The 20254-nt window shown below is 45.7% G+C and overlaps 1 protein-coding gene across 1 annotated transcript in view; it reads left to right on the top strand.

Moving 5' to 3' along the window:
• Positions 1-20254, top strand: part of LOC138638068 (mucin-4-like) — a 305885-nt gene that overhangs the window by 191555 nt on the left and 94076 nt on the right. The window contains exons 17-19 of the mRNA XM_069727051.1: positions 9798-9917; positions 15209-15328; positions 17710-17829. Coding sequence (XP_069583152.1) covers positions 9798-9917; positions 15209-15328; positions 17710-17829 — 360 coding nt within the window. The remainder of the gene's footprint in view (positions 1-9797; positions 9918-15208; positions 15329-17709; positions 17830-20254) is intronic.

The following is a 20254-nucleotide window of genomic DNA, read 5'->3' as shown; positions in this document are numbered from 1 at the left end:
AATAAACTTCTAACGTACTCAAAACAGCAGACGGAGACATATGTTGGATTTAATTGGCCACAGCAGCCATTTTATTAAATAAAAGATAACAGAACTTTTATGACAACCCAGAATAGGAGGGGCGGTCCTCGAAGTCCCAAAGTTATAAAAAACTCAGTATCCCAAAAACTCCACAATGTTCAGCCCAGGATGAGTCTTACCCCCAGCCGTAAAGCACCAGCTCAAGGATAGATAACAACCAATCCTGGTCCACCGAACCCACCCCCATGCCAGGGGTCCATAAATCCACCTCACGCGGAATAACCGTACCGCGCCTTGTTAAATTCTCTCATGGGGTGTCCAGGACCTCTCAAGATCCCCACCCCATTGAACCACGATTTACCATTTCCACCGACTTCGAGGACCTCCACCCCCGCCACGAACACGAATGGCCTGACACCTTAGCCATTCATGTCCCTCCACACCTTCAAGCTTAATTCAATGCCACTACGGATAGCCAAACACCACATATCATTACCCACCGCGTTCAGGTGCACGCCATCAGCTCTCCAGTAAGCTCCTTGACCCGATTCCAAGTCCACATGTCTCACGGCCAACGCGCCATTCCTCACCATAAACCGAGATATGGCCCTGTTTATTTTAATCCGGGCCCTGTTCACCCCCTCGTGTGATCTAGCACCTCTCCATCTTTTACGGGGAATGATGTCGGACCACACCAACAACACTTTTGGAAACATGACCCAGAACCTCAGGATATCGAATTTGATATCCTTAATCAGCTCCCTACAAGACCGTTTAGCCAAATCATTCCCCCCTAAATGTATCACCACGATCTCCGGCACTCTATCCAGTCTAACAAAACGATGAAATTCAGGTAACCATTCCTTCCACACCATCCCCCTTTTACCGATCCATCGTAAAGTCACTGTCTCTCGAGAAAGACCCAACTGACGACCGTCCGCACGAACCGCAGCACGCAACGCAGCCCATACAACATACGAATGCCCCATGATCCAGACGAGCATCGGATCAGGCCCTGCAACACAGAAAGAAAGGCAACAAACAATTAACTTAACACAGCTTCTAACTCACAATAGGTTTGGGCGAACATACAACTGGAATCTTGAAGATTCCCACCTCCCAATTCTCCGAACCACATCCTCACCAAGGCCCCACCTAGCGGCCTCAGTCGCTGCCCCGATCCTGAAGGAGTGACCACTATATTGTGTTGCAGGTAAGCCCGCTGCCGCCAAACATTTCCTAAAAACAGAAATAAACTGAAAACGGGACAAGAAAGACCCATTTTCGTGCACCAAGAATGGCTCGTCTAACACCCCGCCCTTTGCCATGTACTTCTTCACGGATGCCACCGGGCACACCGGGGATCCTTCAACATTGAACAACACCACTTTGCACCCTTTCCCATACACGTCCGTTTTGGAAGCCTTAATAAACACTACCACCTTATTCCCTTCGACATCCACGTTTTCTCTTAACAAAATACCTTTTTTACTAACGGGCTAACCAACTCACCTAACCGAAATGCCCCAAAGAAGGCCAAAGAAAAGGCTGCACAGAACAGAACCACTTCCCATTCGGAAAAACACACCTCTTGCAACTTCCGCTCAATGGCTGAGAGCACCTCATAAGATACGGGTCGGCGACCGTCCGAAGCCTTCCAGCCTTTCTTCCAACCCCGAACAACTTGCCGAACCAAGAAGGATTTCGTTATATCCTTACCCCCCCTCCATTTAAGGTTGAAGGCTAGCCCCGCCAGAAACTTATTCAAACGTGTCACAGACCAACCTGCCTCCCAATGATGACCTAAGAACAACAACAAACCATACTCCTCCTCCATATCCTGGTCCATACTTGACATCCAGGATTCCCACAAGCTCCAAGCCTGATTATAATGAGACCAAGATGAATCCGCGAGCGATTTGGTAAATAACTCTGTTACGGCCCTCGCGGCAGGTTCCACAACTCCACTGGACAATCCCGGCCCGCGCTCTCCGCCTGTGGTGCCAAATCCCGGAAAAGCTGCCACTGAAATTGAGAAAGAGCAACAACTATTGGATCAGGCGCTGACAAGCTAACTTCAGATACAATCCATAAGTTAAACTTAAGACCCAGGAAAACCAAGTGCTGCAAGACCTTCACTACTGCAGGCGTAGCCGCTGACAACGAGTTTACCGCCGTCACCGTTCCAACATGCTCACAATGAAAAGAAATCTTCAAATTCCTCAATTTGTCACCCCACAGGGCCAACGCAACTACCCTGTGGAACAAATGCAACAGTAGCCGGTTGTTTGTTAACCCCTCCTCTTTCCATTCTTCCGGCCAAGCCGCTGCTGACCAGCTACCATGAAAGAAAAGACCAAAGCCACTCATTTCAACGACATGCACCAAAATGCCCAAGGAGGTAGCATCTGCCACCGGCTGAATCCACAGAGATCTGCCATTGTACTCGTCCAGAAAATCCGCCCACATCTTCAAATCGTCCCGAAACTCTTTCTTTATCCTGATGAAATGCAAAGGGGACTTTACCCCTACTGTTGCCAAGGATAGGCGGCGGCAGAACGCTCGACCCATCGGCATGATCCTACATGCAAAGTTCAGTTTCCCTAACAACGATTGCAAACTGCGCAAATTTATCTTCTTCAAACCAATCGTATTAACCACATCTTGGTGCAACGCGGTAACCTTGTCTGCAGGTAGCCTACATTCCATTGCTACCGTGTCGATTTCAATGCCTAGGAAGCTCAACACTGTCACCGGACCAACTGTTTTATCCTCCGCCAAAGGCACCCCGAAGTTTTTTGTCACACTCTCCATTGTATGCAACAAAATCGAACAATCTGCTGATTCCGCTGGCCCTATAAACAGAAAGTCATCCAGATAGTGCGAACATGAGCGTATCCCAGACACATCTTTCACCACCCATTCTAGGAACGTGCTGAAGGCCTCAAAGTAAGCACATGAAATCGAGCAACCCATGGGAAGACAACGATCAACAAAGAAGCCGCCATCCCAAAAACAACCCAATAAATGCAAACTGTCAGGATGAACTGGCAACAAATGAAAGGCCGCTTCGATGTCGGTCTTAGCCAGCTTAGCCCCCTTTCCACATGCTCTAACCCACTCCATCGCTGAATCGAATGATAAGTACGACACCGAACTCAACTCGGGATCAATACCATCATTAACCGAAGATCCCTTCGGAAATGACAGGTGATGGATTAACCTAAATTTATTAGGTTCTTTCTTAGGGACCACGCCAAGAGGTGACACCCTCAGATTTGCAATCGGAGGGGCGACAAACGGGCCTGCCATTCTTCCCAGAGCAACTTCCTTATTCAACTTCTCCGACACGACCTCCGGGAATTGTAACGCCGATTTCAAATTTTTTCTTTTTAAACTAACATCCTGCTCAACATAAGGGATTTTGAAACCCTCCTTAAAACCGTCGCGCAATAAAACTGCAGCTGACCTATCAGGGTATCTACTTAGAAAGGCCTCCATCACGACCCACTGCACCGGAGTCACCCCTTTTGTCAGCTGAATCTCCAACTTTTTGCCTGTTACCCCTGAAACATTTTGAAGCGCTATGCACCCCCCCGCAGGTTGAACACTCGTGCCTATATTTACACTTGCTCCCGAATCTGCATATGCCATCATTGAAGGCGAAACACAGTCCCTTCTGCAAAGCCGCCGAGTGTCCTGACTGCCCTGAACTCCCGGCGCCCCCGTGAAAAGGCTGGCTAGTCTGACCTAAACGGGACGGAACCATAACTCTCATCCACAACGCTATGTCCTTGTGATCCCACCTGATACTTGGCCTAAAAGCCTTACGCTGACGAAACTGTTCGTCATAGCGTAACCAACCCTGTCCCCCATAGGTCCTGTAAGCCTCCCCTATGGCATCTAAGTAACAAAATAATGCCGAGCAATTTTCCGGGGCCTTCTCCCCGATTACGCTAGCCATAATAGCGAAAGCTTGCAGCCAATTTGAAAATGATCTGGGAATCAGCCTATATCTCCGTTTCTCCTCATCTTCTTTTTTAGAGTCCTCCCTTCTAGGTCTATCCAAATTAAATCTCTCTAGGGGTAAAAGAGAAAATATTTCTATGTACTCCCCTTTCCAGATTTTTTCCCTAACCTCTTGTTTTAAATGTGCCCCTAACGGGCCCTCGAAGCAGACATAGACCTCCCCCCTAGCCGCATCGTCTAGTTGCGGTACATCCTCCTTTTCCTTATCCTGCAAAGCTCCCTCACCTGGTGCATCAATTCCTGACCCAGGCCCTGGTGCTGTTCCGTCCTTCTCCCTTGATGAGCTCCCCGTGTCTGCCGCAGGACCCGCACTGCTGGATGTACCCGTAACTTCAGACAACTGTCTAGACCCCTCAAACGACCCCGTATTTCCCAACCAAGCAGCTGACGGCAAAGACCCCCTGCTAAGACCGGACCCCCACAAGCCCGCTAGCTCCCCTAAACCTCTAAGGATTAAACCCATACCCCCGCTAGCAACTCCCGAAGTAATGTCACTATTCCTAGCTTCAGGGGAAACTATGCCTGGCAAATTAAAGATAGGGAAAATGTTCTCACCTAGCTGCCTGGGTGCTGTGAGCCCAGCAGCCGAAGATCCAGCTCCCAGCCGAAGGTGTCCTGCATCCCGACCGGCTTGATCCGCGATGTTGCCCGCCGAACTCCTGGCGGCCGTATCCGTGTCCTGGCGACTCGGTGATGCCGTCGACTGCCCTGGTGCTGCGGAAAGGGAAAAGGCCGAGCCAGCATCCTGCCGCCCGATGGAAGATGTGCGGCTCCTTGCCACGGATACGTCCCCGGCACTGCGTACCAAAGCGACGGAATGTCGCCTGCCGGAATCCGGAAAATTTCCGCCACCACCAGCAGAGGACGCAGATCCAGGAAAGTTCCGGCCATCACCAGCAGAGGGCGCAGATCCAGGAAAATCCCGGCCATCACCAGCAGAGGGCGCAGCTGCAGGAAAATCCCGGCCAACACCAGCAGAGGGCGCAGAACTTGCAATATCCAGGCCACCACCAGCAGAGGGCGCTGCTGCGTTGAAGACTCCAGAGCTGTGCACTGCAGAAGGCCGCACGCTGATGCCAGGGCCAGCCGACTGCCGCCCGCATAATCCTCGGCGCTGAGGGGCCACCGCACCTGACCCCTGTCTCCTCGGCTGTCGCTGCCTCCCACGCTGAGCGGCGCCAGCGGGCATGCTGGCGGCCGCCGTACCGGCTCCTGCTCCTGCCGCCCCACGTCGCCCGGACACTGAAGGAGGGGAGGAAGGATCCACCCCCCGTTGTAGGCCCCGCCGCACTGGAGGATTCCTCCCGGCGCCGCGCTGTGAGGTGGAGGGAACAGCGCTGCTTACCGGAGGGTCCGCAGAGGGGCTCCTATTTCGGCGCCGGGCCCTGGGGATGATGTCCGGGCTTAGGCGCGCCGGAGGCCTAGTCCTCCGCGGCCGGCGCCCGTCCTGCGGTGCCTGCGATGGTGCTCCCGATGTCCCCTGGAGAAGGCTGTTAATGGATGCATTCAGCCAATCTGTCCCCTGGGAGCTGGCTGCCGTCCGGAGACGCTGGAGGATCGCTTCAACGTCCATTCTGGTAAGTGTGACAGAGATTCCTCACTTGTCACGCAGGCACCTAAAATGGATGCCTGCGTGAGGAGCGTGCCCCTTTTTATGTGCCCCCTCCCCACAGTCCCCTAGTTCCACCCCTTATTTTCAAAAAATGCCCCTAAAGCCACCCCTCAAGTTCCCAGTTAACCCCTTACCACCGTATCCCTTCTAACTGCTCCAGCTCCCCAGGTCCCACGTAACCCCGTCATGGCGGCCTCCCTTTACGTGCCGTGGGCCCCCAGTACGGCCTTTCTAGTTCATCCACATTATTACTAACACTACACTGATTGGACCAGAAATCTGTAGTGTAACAATGGTTTTCATGTAAGCAGAGGTGTAGCTAGGGTTTTGGTTGAGTGGGTGCGAAACTTCTGAGTGGGCCCCTAACCATGTAACTCTGATCACAGATATGGTGGCACACCCTAATAGTAGATGTAGGAGAACCTCATCAGATGACAGAGCTGTTACTAAAAATAAATCTCTATACAAAAACCAACACTGGTGACCATATAGTGGCGGATACCAGTCCTGCAGAGCATGTAATAGATTACAATCCAATTACAGATAGTGACTTACAGATGGTGTTCTTTCTGGTGGAATCATTCACTTTTCCATGCTTTTCCATCTGGCTCTGACCGACATGACAACTTCTGGAGCCAGGACCTGTCTGTAGAGATTACATCAAAGACACATTTGTTCACATTTCAAGCACCATCCATCTGCAACCTGTACAAACTCCTCATCCTGCAGATACCCCAATACTGAGCAGTTGTGGCCATATGTATCTCTATTACTGCACCTACTTTGTACCCTCAAGATGGTTAAACAAAACTGTAGAATATAGTAATGCCATGTGCAAGTGTCCTAGAGAACAATGCCCACATTTTGTCCCCTAGAATGTAATAATTCCCTCTGTGTGTTCCTTTCGACAATCACAATAACCTAAGTTCCACTATAACAATAAGTGGCTACTTAATATTTAATGTCCCGAGTCTCCCCCACATGCAAAATTCCACTTTACACAGTATGATGCTCTCTTATATGTAATTTGAGGCTCCCTCATGGAACCTGGTGACAGGTTCCCTTTAATCATTATATAGACATACTGATAGGGAATTTAGATTGTGAGCCCCAATGGGGACAGCGATGATAATGTGTGCAAACTGTAAAGCGCTGCGGAATATGTTAGCGCTATATAAAAATAAAGATTATTATTAATATTATTATTATTATTAACTCCTTTTGTTTGTTTTTCATGATAGCACAGACAGTGGTTGTTTACGCTTTTGTCTCCATGCTCCCTGTTGGTTTACTGCTTAGATTGGCTGCAGATATTGCAGTCAATTTACTTGCAGTCAATGTACATCTGCAGTAAATTAATTGCCTCAGCGGTCCTGGGCTATATTTTGTTGAGGAAAGTGATTGGCAGATGTTGACGTATGCAGCCAGCAGAAATAACATACCTGCAGGGAGTATCAAGGATGAAGTTCTGGGTTAGAAGATGAGTATATATAGAGGGGAAAATAAGTATTTGATACACTGACGATTTTGCAAGTTTGGAGATTCGCAAGAATGGAGAGGTCTGTAATTTTTATTGTAAGTACACTTCAGCTGTGAGAGACAGAATCTAAAAATAAAAATCCAGAAAACCACATTGTATGACACATGTTTAAGGATGCTTAACCTTCATAAGCGCAAAGCAGGAAGTTTGACTTGGCTAGCTGGTAGGGCCCTTACAGAGGGCCTAAGGGGACATTTCTCCATGTGGAGCATGGCAAGGCGACGTAAAGAAACTTATAGAAAATGCAATGCTCTTATGGGAGTTTATGTATGTAAAAAGTCTCTTCAGTGAGGACTCTGGACTTTGAACTCTAGTTCCATCGATTGCAAGGATAGCAATCCTAAAAGTCAATGTTGACCTTTCATGAGCCTTACCACATTACTTAGAATAATAAGCCAAACCAGTCACTCTAAACATGTGTTTTCAAATAGAGTGTTTGTTTGGCTTTCCATGCTAAGTCATAAAAAAGGCTAATTAAAGGGTCAGTATTAATGATTAGTATTGCTCCCCACAATAGGTGGCACTATAGTTCAAGTCCTCATCTGCTGGGAAGATGCTGTTTGCACACTATATTGGCAGTATTTCTGTCACTGGGCAGCTTTTTACTTTGACATCTCCAGTAATCTTTTCTGTACATGTATATCTTGTTATATTTCAAAAATGTATGTACTTTAATAGACCTGAACACTAACTTACATTGATGGGCTCAAAGGTGGAAGTTTTTAAATCTACATTCGAGATTATATAATCTACTAGCTATTGAACCCGTTCTACACCCGGGTGGCGAGCATTTATATTGGTATATGGTCTCCATTCTGTCATGTGCTGCTCCATCCTGCGTCCCCATCCTGTCATGTGCTGCACCCATCCCGCATCCCCATCCTGTCATGTGCTGCACCCATCCTGCGTCCCCATCCTGTCATGTGCTGCTCCATCCTGCGTCCCCATCCTGTCATGTGCTGCACCCATCCTGCGTCCCAATCCTGTCATGTGCTGCACCCATCCTGCGTCCCCATCCTGTCATGTGCTGCACCCATCCTGCGCCCCCATCCTGTCATGTGCTGCACCCATCCTGCGTCCCCATCCTGGTATGTGCTGCACCCATCCTGTGTCCCCATCCTGCGTCCCCATCCTGTCATGTGCTGCACCCATCCTGCGTCCCCATCCTGTCATTTGCTGCACCCATCCTGCGTCCCCATCCTGTCATGTGCTGCACCCATCCTGCGCCCCCATCCTGTCATGTGCTGCACCCATCCTGCGTCCCCATCCTGGTATGTGCTGCACCCATCCTGCATCCCCATCCTGAGTCCCCATCCTGTCATGTGCTGCACCCATCCTGCGTCCCCATCCTGGTATGTGCTGCACCCATCCTGCGCCCCCATCCTGTCATGTGCTGCACCCATCCTGCGTCCCCATCCTGGTATGTGCTGCACCAATCCTGCGTCCCCATCCTGCGTCCCCATCCTGTCATGTGCTGCACCCATCCTGCGTCCACATCCTGTCATGTGCTGCACCCATCCTGTGTCCCCATCCTGTCATGTGCTGCACCCATCCTGCGCCCCCATCCTGTCATGTGCTGCACCCATCCTGCGTCCCCATCCTGCGTCCCCATCCTGTCATGTGCTGCACCCATCCGGGGGCCTGTGCAGGCGGGGACACCGGCGCGCTGTGGGGGTCAGGTGCCGGTATCGCCGCCAGCTCAGGTCCCCCAGCACTTACTATGTTCACCTGTCCTGCATTCCACCGCTGGGCGCCGCCATCTTCCCGGTCTCCTGGCTGTGACTGTTCAGTCAGAGGGCGGCGCCGGCGCGCATTAAGCGCGTCATCGCGCCCTCTGAACTGAAGGTCACAGGCCGAAGACCGGGAAGACGGCGGCGCTCAGCGGTGGAATGCAGGACAGGTGAATATGGCCGATACTCACCCTCCTGGCGGTCCCTGCTTCTCTGTTGGAGATCGCGGTGTGCGTTCAGTGTGAACGCATACCGTGATCTCCCGGGAGCGTCACTCTGTGAGGCCCAGACTGCGCCGGCGCTTGCGCCTGCGCAGTCTATAAAGGCTTAGGACAGAGTGACGCTCCCAGCGTTATATTATAGATATTATGTATCTAGTGTAAGAAATGAGTCGATTCAACCTTAAAAGTGGATTTCTACAGACAGACAATTCATCAGAGAATACATCACCCATACCTCTGTCAGCAGCGCTACTAGGAAGATAGTGGTGGCATCTGTTAGTGGTGATCAGTGTGGCAGCTGAGAGATATTAGTAATATATGTCACATAGACCGTGTCAGGGATGTATTTAGGAGGCCTGGCAAACTGATGTTTCATTTATCTCTCCTATTTCTATACAGTATTTCACTATCTGATTAGGCTGAACCATGATAAATTATATTGTTGTACCGTGTTAGCCAGAAAAATCAATGTGAATACTTTTCTGTTCAATGAAGACAATTATCACTGAGAGAATACTTTCATCATCATTGGGCAGAAAAGTATACACAACTATCTGATTAGATAATGTGTGTATATTTTCCTTAAAATATCAATCTGTAATGTTATGTCCTAAATTAATTGTTAAATATTTTATATTACTCAGGTAACGGGACCCACTGTGATGATGATAATGAATGTGAGACCAGTAATTCCTGCTCACCCAATGCAACCTGCACTAACACAATAGGAAATTACAGCTGTACTTGTAAGAATGGATTCTCAGGTAAAAGAAAAGAATTGACCACAATTTATTAGTATGATAGTAGAAATACCATATAACTCTGAATTTCAGTGTGAGAACCTGCAAAGAATCATACAGTAGATAGATGCCTCCTGCATTCTGGTAGTGAGCGTACAGCGATTCCTGAGAATACCACGATCTAGAACAAGTTCATCCACATTATTACTAACACTACACTGATTGGACCAGAAATCTGTAGTGGAACAATGGTTTTCATGTAAGCAGAGGTGTAGCTAGGGTTTTGGTTGAGTGGGTGCGAAACTTCTGAGTGGGCCCCTAACCATGTAACTCTGATTACAGCTATGGTGGCACACCCTAATAGTAGATGTAGGAGAACCTCAGCAGATGACAGAGCTGTTACTAAAAATAAATCTCTATACAAAAACCAACACTGGTGACCATATAGTGGCGGATACCAGTCCAGCAGAGCATGTAATAGATTACAATCCAATTACAGATAGTGACTTACAGATGGTGTTCTTTCTGGTGGAATCATTCACTTTTCCATGCTTTTCCATCTGGCTCTGACCGACATGACAACTTCTGGAGCCAGGACCTGTCTGTAGAGATTACATCAAAGACACATTTGTTCACATTTCAAGCACCATCCATCTGCAACCTGTACAAACTCCTCATCCTGCAGATACCCCAATACTGAGCAGTTGTGGCCATATGTATCTCTATTACTGCACCTACTTTGTACCCTCAAGATGGTTAAACAAAACTGTAGAATATAGTAATGCCATGTGCAAGTGTCCTAGAGAACAATGCCCACATTTTGCCCCCTAGAATGTAATAATTCCCTCTGTGTGTTCCTTTTGACAATCACAATAACCTAAGTTCCACTATAACAATAAGTGGCTACTTAATATTTAATGTGAAGACACAAAAGAGAATAGTAAAACCAAAAACACTCAGTTTGAAAAAATGTTGCAGTAATCCGCAAGTGCTAGTAAAAGATGTAAAAAACAGGGTATTTGGTTGATACGTTTTTTGCAAAAAATGTATACTAAGCTGCTCTACCAATCTTCACGGTATACCCTTATCAGAGCAGTCCTAACTAATGTATGCAATCCCTATCTGATGTATTTAAAAACCTGATCATCTGTATATAACCTGTGTGAACAGGGTTCAGAGAGGAAAAATCCATGTGTGCATACAGGGTAGAACAGCTTTTGTGCAGATAGCCCAAGAGGAGTGGTGGAACTCCCCAGTCTTGTAGACACAAGAGAACAATTATGGAAACAGGAACACATGGGCTACTTGCACAGTGAACAAGTCTGTATGATCATGTTCACACACCACCAAGAAACCTGAAGACACAAAAGAGAATAGTAAAACCAAAAACACTCAGTTTGAAAAAATGTTGCAGTAATCCGCAAGTGCTAGTAAAAGATGTAAAAAACAGGGTATTTGGTTGATACGTTTTTTGCAAAAAATGTATACTAAGCTGCTCTACCAATCTTCACGGTATACCCTTATCAGAGCAGTCCTAACTAATGTATGCAATCCTTATCTGATGTATTTAAAAACCTGATCATCTGTATATAACCTGTGTGAACAGGGTTCAGAGAGGAAAAATCCATGTGTGCATACAGGGTAGAACAGCTTTTGTGCAGATAGCCCAAGAGGAGTGGTGGAACGCCCCAGTCTTGTAGACACAAGAGAACAATTATGGAAACAGGAACACATGGGCTACTTGCACAGTGAACAAGTCTGTATGATCATGTTCACACACCACCAAGAAACCTGAAGACACAAAAGAGAATAGTAAAACCAAAAACACTCAGTTTGAAAAAATGTTGCAGTAATCCGCAAGTGCTAGTAAAAGATGTAAAAAACAGGGTATTTGGTTGATACGTTTTTTGCAAAAAATGTATACTAAGCTGCTCTACCAATCTTCACGGTATACCCTTATCAGAGCAGTCCTAACTAATGTATGCAATCCCTATCTGATGTATTTAAAAACCTGATCATCTGTATATAACCTGTGTGAACAGGGTTCAGAGAGGAAAAATCCATGTGTGCATACAGGGTAGAACAGCTTTTGTGCAGATAGCCCAAGAGGAGTGGTGGAACTCCCCAGTCTTGTAGACACAAGAGAACAATTATGGAAACAGGAACACATGGGCTACTTGCACAGTGAACAAGTCTGTATGATCATGTTCACACACCACCAAGAAACCTGAAGACACAAAAGAGAATAGTAAAACCAAAAACACTCAGTTTGAAAAAATGTTGCAGTAATCCGCAAGTGCTAGTAAAAGATGTAAAAAACGGTATTTGGTTGATACGTTTTTTGCAAAAAATGTATACTAAGCTGCTCTACCAATCTTCACGGTATACCCTTATCAGAGCAGTCCTAACTAATGTATGCAATCCCTATCTGATGTATTTAAAAACCTGATCATCTGTATATAACCTGTGTGAACAGGGTTCAGAGAGGAAAAATCCATGTGTGCATACAGGGTAGAACAGCTTTTGTGCAGATAGCCCAAGAGGAGTGGTGGAACTCCCCAGTCTTGTAGACACAAGAGAACAATTATGGAAACAGGAACACATGGGCTACTTGCACAGTGAACAAGTCTGTATGATCATGTTCACACACCACCAAGAAACCTGAAGACACAAAAGAGAATAGTAAAACCAAAAACACTCAGTTTGAAAAAATGTTGCAGTAATCCGCAAGTGCTAGTAAAAGATGTAAAAAACAGGGTATTTGGTTGATACGTTTTTTGCAAAAAATGTATACTAAGCTGCTCTACCAATCTTCACGGTATACCCTTATCAGAGCAGTCCTAACTAATGTATGCAATCCCTATCTGATGTATTTAAAAACCTGATCATCTGTATATAACCTGTGTGAACAGGGTTCAGAGAGGAAAAATCCATGTGTGCATACAGGGTAGAACAGCTTTTGTGCAGATAGCCCAAGAAGAGTGGTGGAACTCCCCAGTCTTGTAGACACAAGAGAACAATTATGGAAACAGGAACACATGGGCTACTTGCACAGTGAACAAGTCTGTATGATCATGTTCACACACCACCAAGAAACCTGAAGACACAAAAGAGAATAGTAAAACCAAAAACACTCAGTTTGAAAAAATGTTGCAGTAATCCGCAAGTGCTAGTAAAAGATGTAAAAAACAGGGTATTTGGTTGATACGTTTTTTGCAAAAAATGTATACTAAGCTGCTCTACCAATCTTCACGGTATACCCTTATCAGAGCAGTCCTAACTAATGTATGCAATCCCTATCTGATGTATTTAAAAACCTGATCATCTGTATATAACCTGTGTGAACAGGGTTCAGAGAGGAAAAATCCATGTGTGCATACATATAGGTGGCACTATAGTTCAAGTCCTCATCTGCTGGGAAGATGCTGTTTGCACACTATATTGGCAGTATTTCTGTCACTGGGCAGCTTTTTACTTTGACATCTCCAGTAATCTTTTCTGTACATGTATATCTTGTTATATTTCAAAAATGTATGTACTTTAATAGACCTGAACACTAACTTACATTGATGGGCTCAAAGGTGGAAGTTTTTAAATCTACATTCGAGATTATATAATCTACTAGCTATTGAACCCGTTCTACACCCGGGTGGCGAGCATTTATATTGGTATATGGTCTCCATTCTGTCATGTGCTGCTCCATCCTGCGTCCCCATCCTGTCATGTGCTGCACCCATCCTGCATCCCCATCCTGTCATGTGCTGCACCCATCCTGCGTCCCCATCCTGTCATGTGCTGCTCCATCCTGCGTCCCCATCCTGTCATGTGCTGCACCCATCCTGCGTCCCAATCCTGCCCTGTGCTGCACCCATCCTGCGTCCCCATCTTGTCATGTGCTGCACCCATCCTGCGCCCCCATCCTGTCATGTGCTGCACCCATCCTGCGTCCCCATCCTGGTATGTGCTGCACCCATCCTGTGTCCCCATCCTGCGTCCCCATCCTGTCATGTGCTGCACCCATCCTGCGTCCCCATCCTGTCATTTGCTGCACCCATCCTGCGTCCCCATCCTGTCATGTGCTGCACCCATCCTGCGCCCCCATCCTGTCATGTGCTGCACCCATCCTGCGTCCCCATCCTGGTATGTGCTGCACCAATCCTGCGTCCCCATCCTGCGTCCCCATCCTGTCATGTGCTGCACCCATCCTGCGTCCACATCCTGTCATGTGCTGCACCCATCCTGTGTCCCCATCCTGTCATGTGCTGCACCCATCCTGCGCCCCCATCCTGTCATGTGCTGCACCCATCCTGCGTCCCCATCCTGCGTCCCCATCCTGTCATGTGCTGCACCCATCCGGGGGCCTGTGCAGGCGGGGACACCGGCGTGCTGTGGGGGTCAGGTGCCGGTATCGCCGCCAGCTCAGGTCCCCCAGCACTTACTATGTTCACCTGTCCTGCGTTCCACCGCTGGGCGCCGCCATCTTCCCGGTCTCCTGGCTGTGACTGTTCAGTCAGAGGGCGGCGCCGGCGCGCATTAAGCGCGTCATCGCGCCCTCTGAACTGAAGGTCACAGGCCGAAGACCGGGAAGACGGCGGCGCTCAGCGGTGGAATGCAGGACAGGTGAATATGGCCGATACTCACCCTCCTGGCGGTCCCTGCTTCTCTGTTGGAGATCGCGGTGTGCGTTCAGTGTGAACGCATACCGTGATCTCCCGGGAGCGTCACTCTGTGAGGCCCAGACTGCGCCGGCGCTTGCGCCTGCGCAGTCTATAAAGGCTTAGGACAGAGTGACGCTCCCAGCGTTATATTATAGATATTATGTATCTAGTGTAAGAAATGAGTCGATTCAACCTTAAAAGTGGATTTCTACAGACAGACAATTCATCAGAGAATACATCACCCATACCTCTGTCAGCAGCGCTACTAGGAAGATAGTGGTGGCATCTGTTAGTGGTGATCAGTGTGGCAGCTGAGAGATATTAGTAATATATGTCACATAGACCGTGTCAGGGATGTATTTAGGAGGCCTGGCAAACTGATGTTTCATTTATCTCTCCTATTTCTATACAGTATTTCACTATCTGATTAGGCTGAACCATGATAAATTATATTGTTGTACCGTGTTAGCCAGAAAAATCAATGTGAATACTTTTCTGTTCAATGAAGACAATTATCACTGAGAGAATACTTTCATCATCATTGGGCAGAAAAGTATACACAACTATCTGATTAGATAATGTGTGTATATTTTCCTTAAAATATCAATCTGTAATGTTATGTCCTAAATTAATTGTTAAATATTTTATATTACTCAGGTAACGGGACCCACTGTGATGATGATAATGAATGTGAGACCAGTAATTCCTGCTCACCCAATGCAACCTGCACTAACACAATAGGGAATTACAGCTGTACTTGTAAGAATGGATTCTCAGGTAAAAGAAAAAAATTGACCACAATTTATTAGTATGACAGTAGAAATATCATATAACTCTGAATTTCAGTGTGAGAACCTGCAAAGAATCATGCAGTAGATAGATGCCTCCTGCATTCTGGTAGTGAGCGTACAGCGATTCCTGAGAATACAACGATCTAGAACAAGTTCATCCACATTATTACTAACACTACACTGATTGGACCAGAAATCTGTAGTGGAACAATGGTTTTCATGTAAGCAGAGGTGTAGCTAGGGTTTTGGTTGAGTGGGTGCGAAACTTCTGAGTGGGCCCCTAACCATGTAACTCTGATTACAGCTATGGTGGCACACCCTAATAGTAGATGTAGGAGAACCTCAGCAGATGACAGAGCTGTTACTAAAAATAAATCTCTATACAAAAACCAACACTGGTGACCATATAGTGGCGGATACCAGTCCTGTAGAGCATGTAATAGATTACAATCCAATTACAGATAGTGACTTACAGATGGTGTTCTTTCTGGTGGAATCATTCACTTTTCCATGCTTTTCCATCTGGCTCTGACCGACATGACAACTTCTGGAGCCAGGACCTGTCTGTAGAGATTACATCAAAGACACATTTGTTCACATTTCAAGCACCATCCATCTGCAACCTGTACAAACTCCTCATCCTGCAGATACCCCAATACTGAGCAGTTGTGGCCATATGTATCTCTATTACTGCACCTACTTTGTACCCTCAAGATGGTTAAACAAAACTGTAGAATATAGTAATGCCATGTGCAAGTGTCCTAGAGAACAATGCCCACATTTTGCCCCCTAGAATGTAATAATTCCCTCTGTGTGTTCCTTTCGACAATCACAATAACCTAAGTTCCACTATAACAATAAGTGGCTACTTAATATTTAATGTCCCGAGTCTCCCCCACATGCAAAACTCCACTTTACACAGTATGATGCTCTCTTATATGTAATTTGAGGCTCCCTCATGGAAACATACCCCTCCCAGTATACTGACCCCTTAGTAGCCCCCAAACTGTTTGATGGCTCCAACAATGTACAAAGACCCTACATTATCTCCCACACTGTATGATCGACCCTGACTGTAATTTCCACACTTTATAATAGCCCCATAAATAGTTCCATATAGTATAATGCATTAGAAAGTCCTTTACACAATATAGTGAACTCCTCATAGGCCTCTGTATAATAAAATGCACTCCCCAAAGGCCTCCATATAATGTAATGCACTGCCCATAAGTCTCCATATAGTATAAAGCACCCCCATAGGCCTTTACAGTATAATGCACTCCCCATAGGCTGACTCTATATAATATAATGCACCCCCGTAGGCAAACTCTATGTAGTATAATACACTCCCCATAGGCGTATATAATATAATGTACTCTCCATAGTCCTCCATACAGTATAAAACACCTCCATAGGCCTCAATACATTATAATGCACTCCCCATAGGCAGACTCTATATAGTATAATGCACCCCATAGGCAGACTCTATATAGTATAATGCACCCCATAGGCTTTTATAGTATAACGAACACCCATAGTCCGACTTTATATAGTATAATGCACTCCCATAGGCCTCCATACAGTATAATGCACTCTCCATATGCAGACTCTATATGGTATAATGCACTGTTGATAGGCATACTCTATATAGCATAATGTACCGCCAAAGGCCTCTATAGTATAAAGCATCCCCATAGGCAGACTCTGTACAGTATAATGCATTCTCCATAGGCCTCTATATAGTATATGGCTACTGATCACGTACAGATGGACTTGGCTTCAATGTTATGTATCTGAACAAGCCATCACCCATCTGAAAATAGCATAGCAGATCCGCAGCAATTTGTGGTACAACTGCATGTTTACTGCATGATTCCTGGCCGTGTGGAAAGAATCACTTAGCTTATGGGACCTTTTATAGTTTCAAGCAATCTGACATTTGTTTTATGACTCATGAACACAGTGGAGACCTGTACAAGGAGCCCCATTATCGCTGTGCTGCTGTAGATGCCGTGTTTGTCTTCTGTTGGTGTCCTATGAGAAGAAGCATTTTTTCTATGACGCCATATGAAATTGAAAGCATATGTTAGCCCTATGATGGCTGTATATAAAATTAAAGAGACCTTAGACTTTCTGTAGATTATTTTTTGTCATCCACCAAATTGACAACCTCTAATAGAATGCATTGATTCATTTTATTTGTTCGCACCACAGGTAAATGTTCCCATATGTTGATTTTTCAATGACTGTTCATACAACCATATTATGTATACTACTATGTGTACTACTATGTAAAATTCCTGACATAAAAAACTATACATATTTATTATATACTTTATTAGTTTTATTATATTTTATATTTATTAGGTGATGGGACCCACTGTGCGGATATTGATGAATGTAAAACCACCAATAACTGCTCACCTTATGCAACCTGCACTAACACAATAGGAAGTTACAAGTGTACTTGTAATGATGGATTCTCAGGTACAGTAAATTCTTTTTAGCACATCAGTAATTTATTAAACAGTTGAAGCCTACTCCTGAACCATGGCCTCCCATAAGGTCATATATGTATCTCATGAGAAATCCAGCCCTTGATGTTGTTTTACAGGTCAATGATGACAACATGCATCTTATTAACTTTATGAACGTCCTTCAGTTTTCACCGTTTAAACATTTAGGGCCGTTGTATAGAAATATAAATGTATCCTAAAAATGAATCTGTCACCACTTTTGACCTTCAGTGAGGAAAGTAAGTATTTGATACACTGCAGAATGCGCAAGTTTTCCCACCTACAAAGAATGGAGAGGTCTGTAATGTTTATCGTACATACACTTCAACTTTGAGAGTTGCATGAAATAAGTATTTGATCACCTACAAACCAGCAAAAATTCCGGCTCTCACAGACCTGTTAGTTTTTTAAGAAGCCTTCCTATTCTGCAGTCATTACCTATATTAATTGCACCTGAGTGAACACATTAACCTGTATAAAGTACATCTGTCTACACACTCAATCAACTTCACTCGCCATGTTTGGAGGAAAAAGGAAGAGTACAACCCCAAGTACACCATCCCAACGCTGAAGCATGGTGGGGGAAACATCATTCTTTGAGGATGCTTTTATGAAGAGAGGACAGGATGACTTCACTGTATTGAAAAGAGGATGGATGAGGTCATATATCGCGATATTTTGGACAACAACCTCCTTCCCTCAGTAAGAGCATTGAATATGGGTCATGGCTGGGTCTTCCAGAATGACACACAGCCAGGACAACTAAGGAATAGCTCCGTAAGAAGCATTTCAAGGTCCTGGAGTGCATAGCCAGTCTCTACACCTGGACCCAATAGAAAATCTTTGGAGGGAGCTGAAATTCGATGTTGCCCAGTAACAGCCCCAAAAACTGAAAGACCTGGAGAACAGAGATGTACAAACCTTTCAAGGTTTGGTTAGTCGAACATGTTCTCCTAGCAGTTAGACAAATGTACCCTAACCCAATGAAATTCAGTGGAAAGTTATATCAAATGTATACACAACAATATAAGCGGTGACAAAAATCTTCCCAAAAAGCTCAAATTAGGGACAGACACCATGAAAAGTGACAATAATTGACCCACGGTAGAAATTTGCTAATAGTACAGCAGCACTCAGCCATGGGCCATGCATGATGTATCAGAGTTTGTGCCAGCATTTACAGTTTTGAATTGAAGTTTTAACGAACACCTGGTGTTTATGGGAACAGTATAAGCCTTCTTTGCTGGGAGCTCTGATACCTCATGAAACATCTCCAATTTTTTTCCACAGCCACACTCAGATAGCAAACACATCAGTTTCATACAGTCCTATTGGTAGAAAAAAATAAGGAAAGTAACACAGGTTGTTGACTGATCAATTGACCCACAGTAGAACATTTTATAATGTCACAGAATCAGTCAGCCATGTGCCATGCATGAGGTATAAGGGACTGGCATAGCACTTATAGCTTGGAATTGAAGTTTCAATGAGGACCCGCTGGCTAAGGAAGCGGGGTAAGCCTTCTTAGCTGGAAACCCTGATACCTCATGCAACAACTTCATTTTTTTTTAATCCAGCCACACTCAGATTGCACATACATCAGCTTCATACAGTAATATTGGTAGAAAAAAGTAAGGAAAGTAACACAGGTTGTTGACTGGTCAATTGACCCACAGTAGAGCATTTTAGAATGGTATGATACAGAAGCAATCAGCCATGAGCTGCCCCTGTTCTTTTCTAACCCCTAATGATGTCACACAGCCAGCCAATCACAGTAATTCCACAACCAAGATGGTTACTGCATTACAGTGACGCACAGGCAATCCCTTCATGCTTATTGGCTGTGTAACAGGCGCCAAAAATATGGGGCAGGGATTTGACTTTTACATAGAGCACCGTCCATTACTCCCTGAGTAACGAGTACATCCGAGCACCATGATACTCACATCAATTGATAACCGAATATCACCGAGCATGTTTGCTCATACTTACAGAGATATCTTCTTTTATCACTTTATATAAATGACCTTTTCCAGGCTCTGGGGATGACACTGTCTGGAAGATAACTCTGCCTCCAGAGCTAATTTATCATGAAGGGGTAGTTAGCAGTGTGATGTGTAATGGCTGATCTCTGCTCTCCTGATCTCATTGCAGAGCTGTGTGTGATTATACCTGAGACATCTGCAGGTTTCTCTCAACTTCCAGCTCACAGGAAGACAGGGCTGCAATATTTTTGCAATACTAGAGCTGAGAACGAAACAAAAAATGTGCTTTCAAGAAGACAAATGTCATTTATCTCGTTCTGTGTTAGTTACTTGTCTCACTGGTATCTCCACCTTTATGTATAATAAGCCCTGGAGGCAGAGTTATCTCCCAGGCACCATCCTCCCCTGAGC

The sequence above is a fragment of the Ranitomeya imitator genome, chromosome 5 (genome assembly GCF_032444005.1).
Source record: "Ranitomeya imitator isolate aRanImi1 chromosome 5, aRanImi1.pri, whole genome shotgun sequence".
NCBI classification, from domain to species: Eukaryota; Metazoa; Chordata; class Amphibia; order Anura; family Dendrobatidae; genus Ranitomeya; species Ranitomeya imitator.
This window is presented reverse-complemented; position numbering and strand designations above follow the sequence as displayed.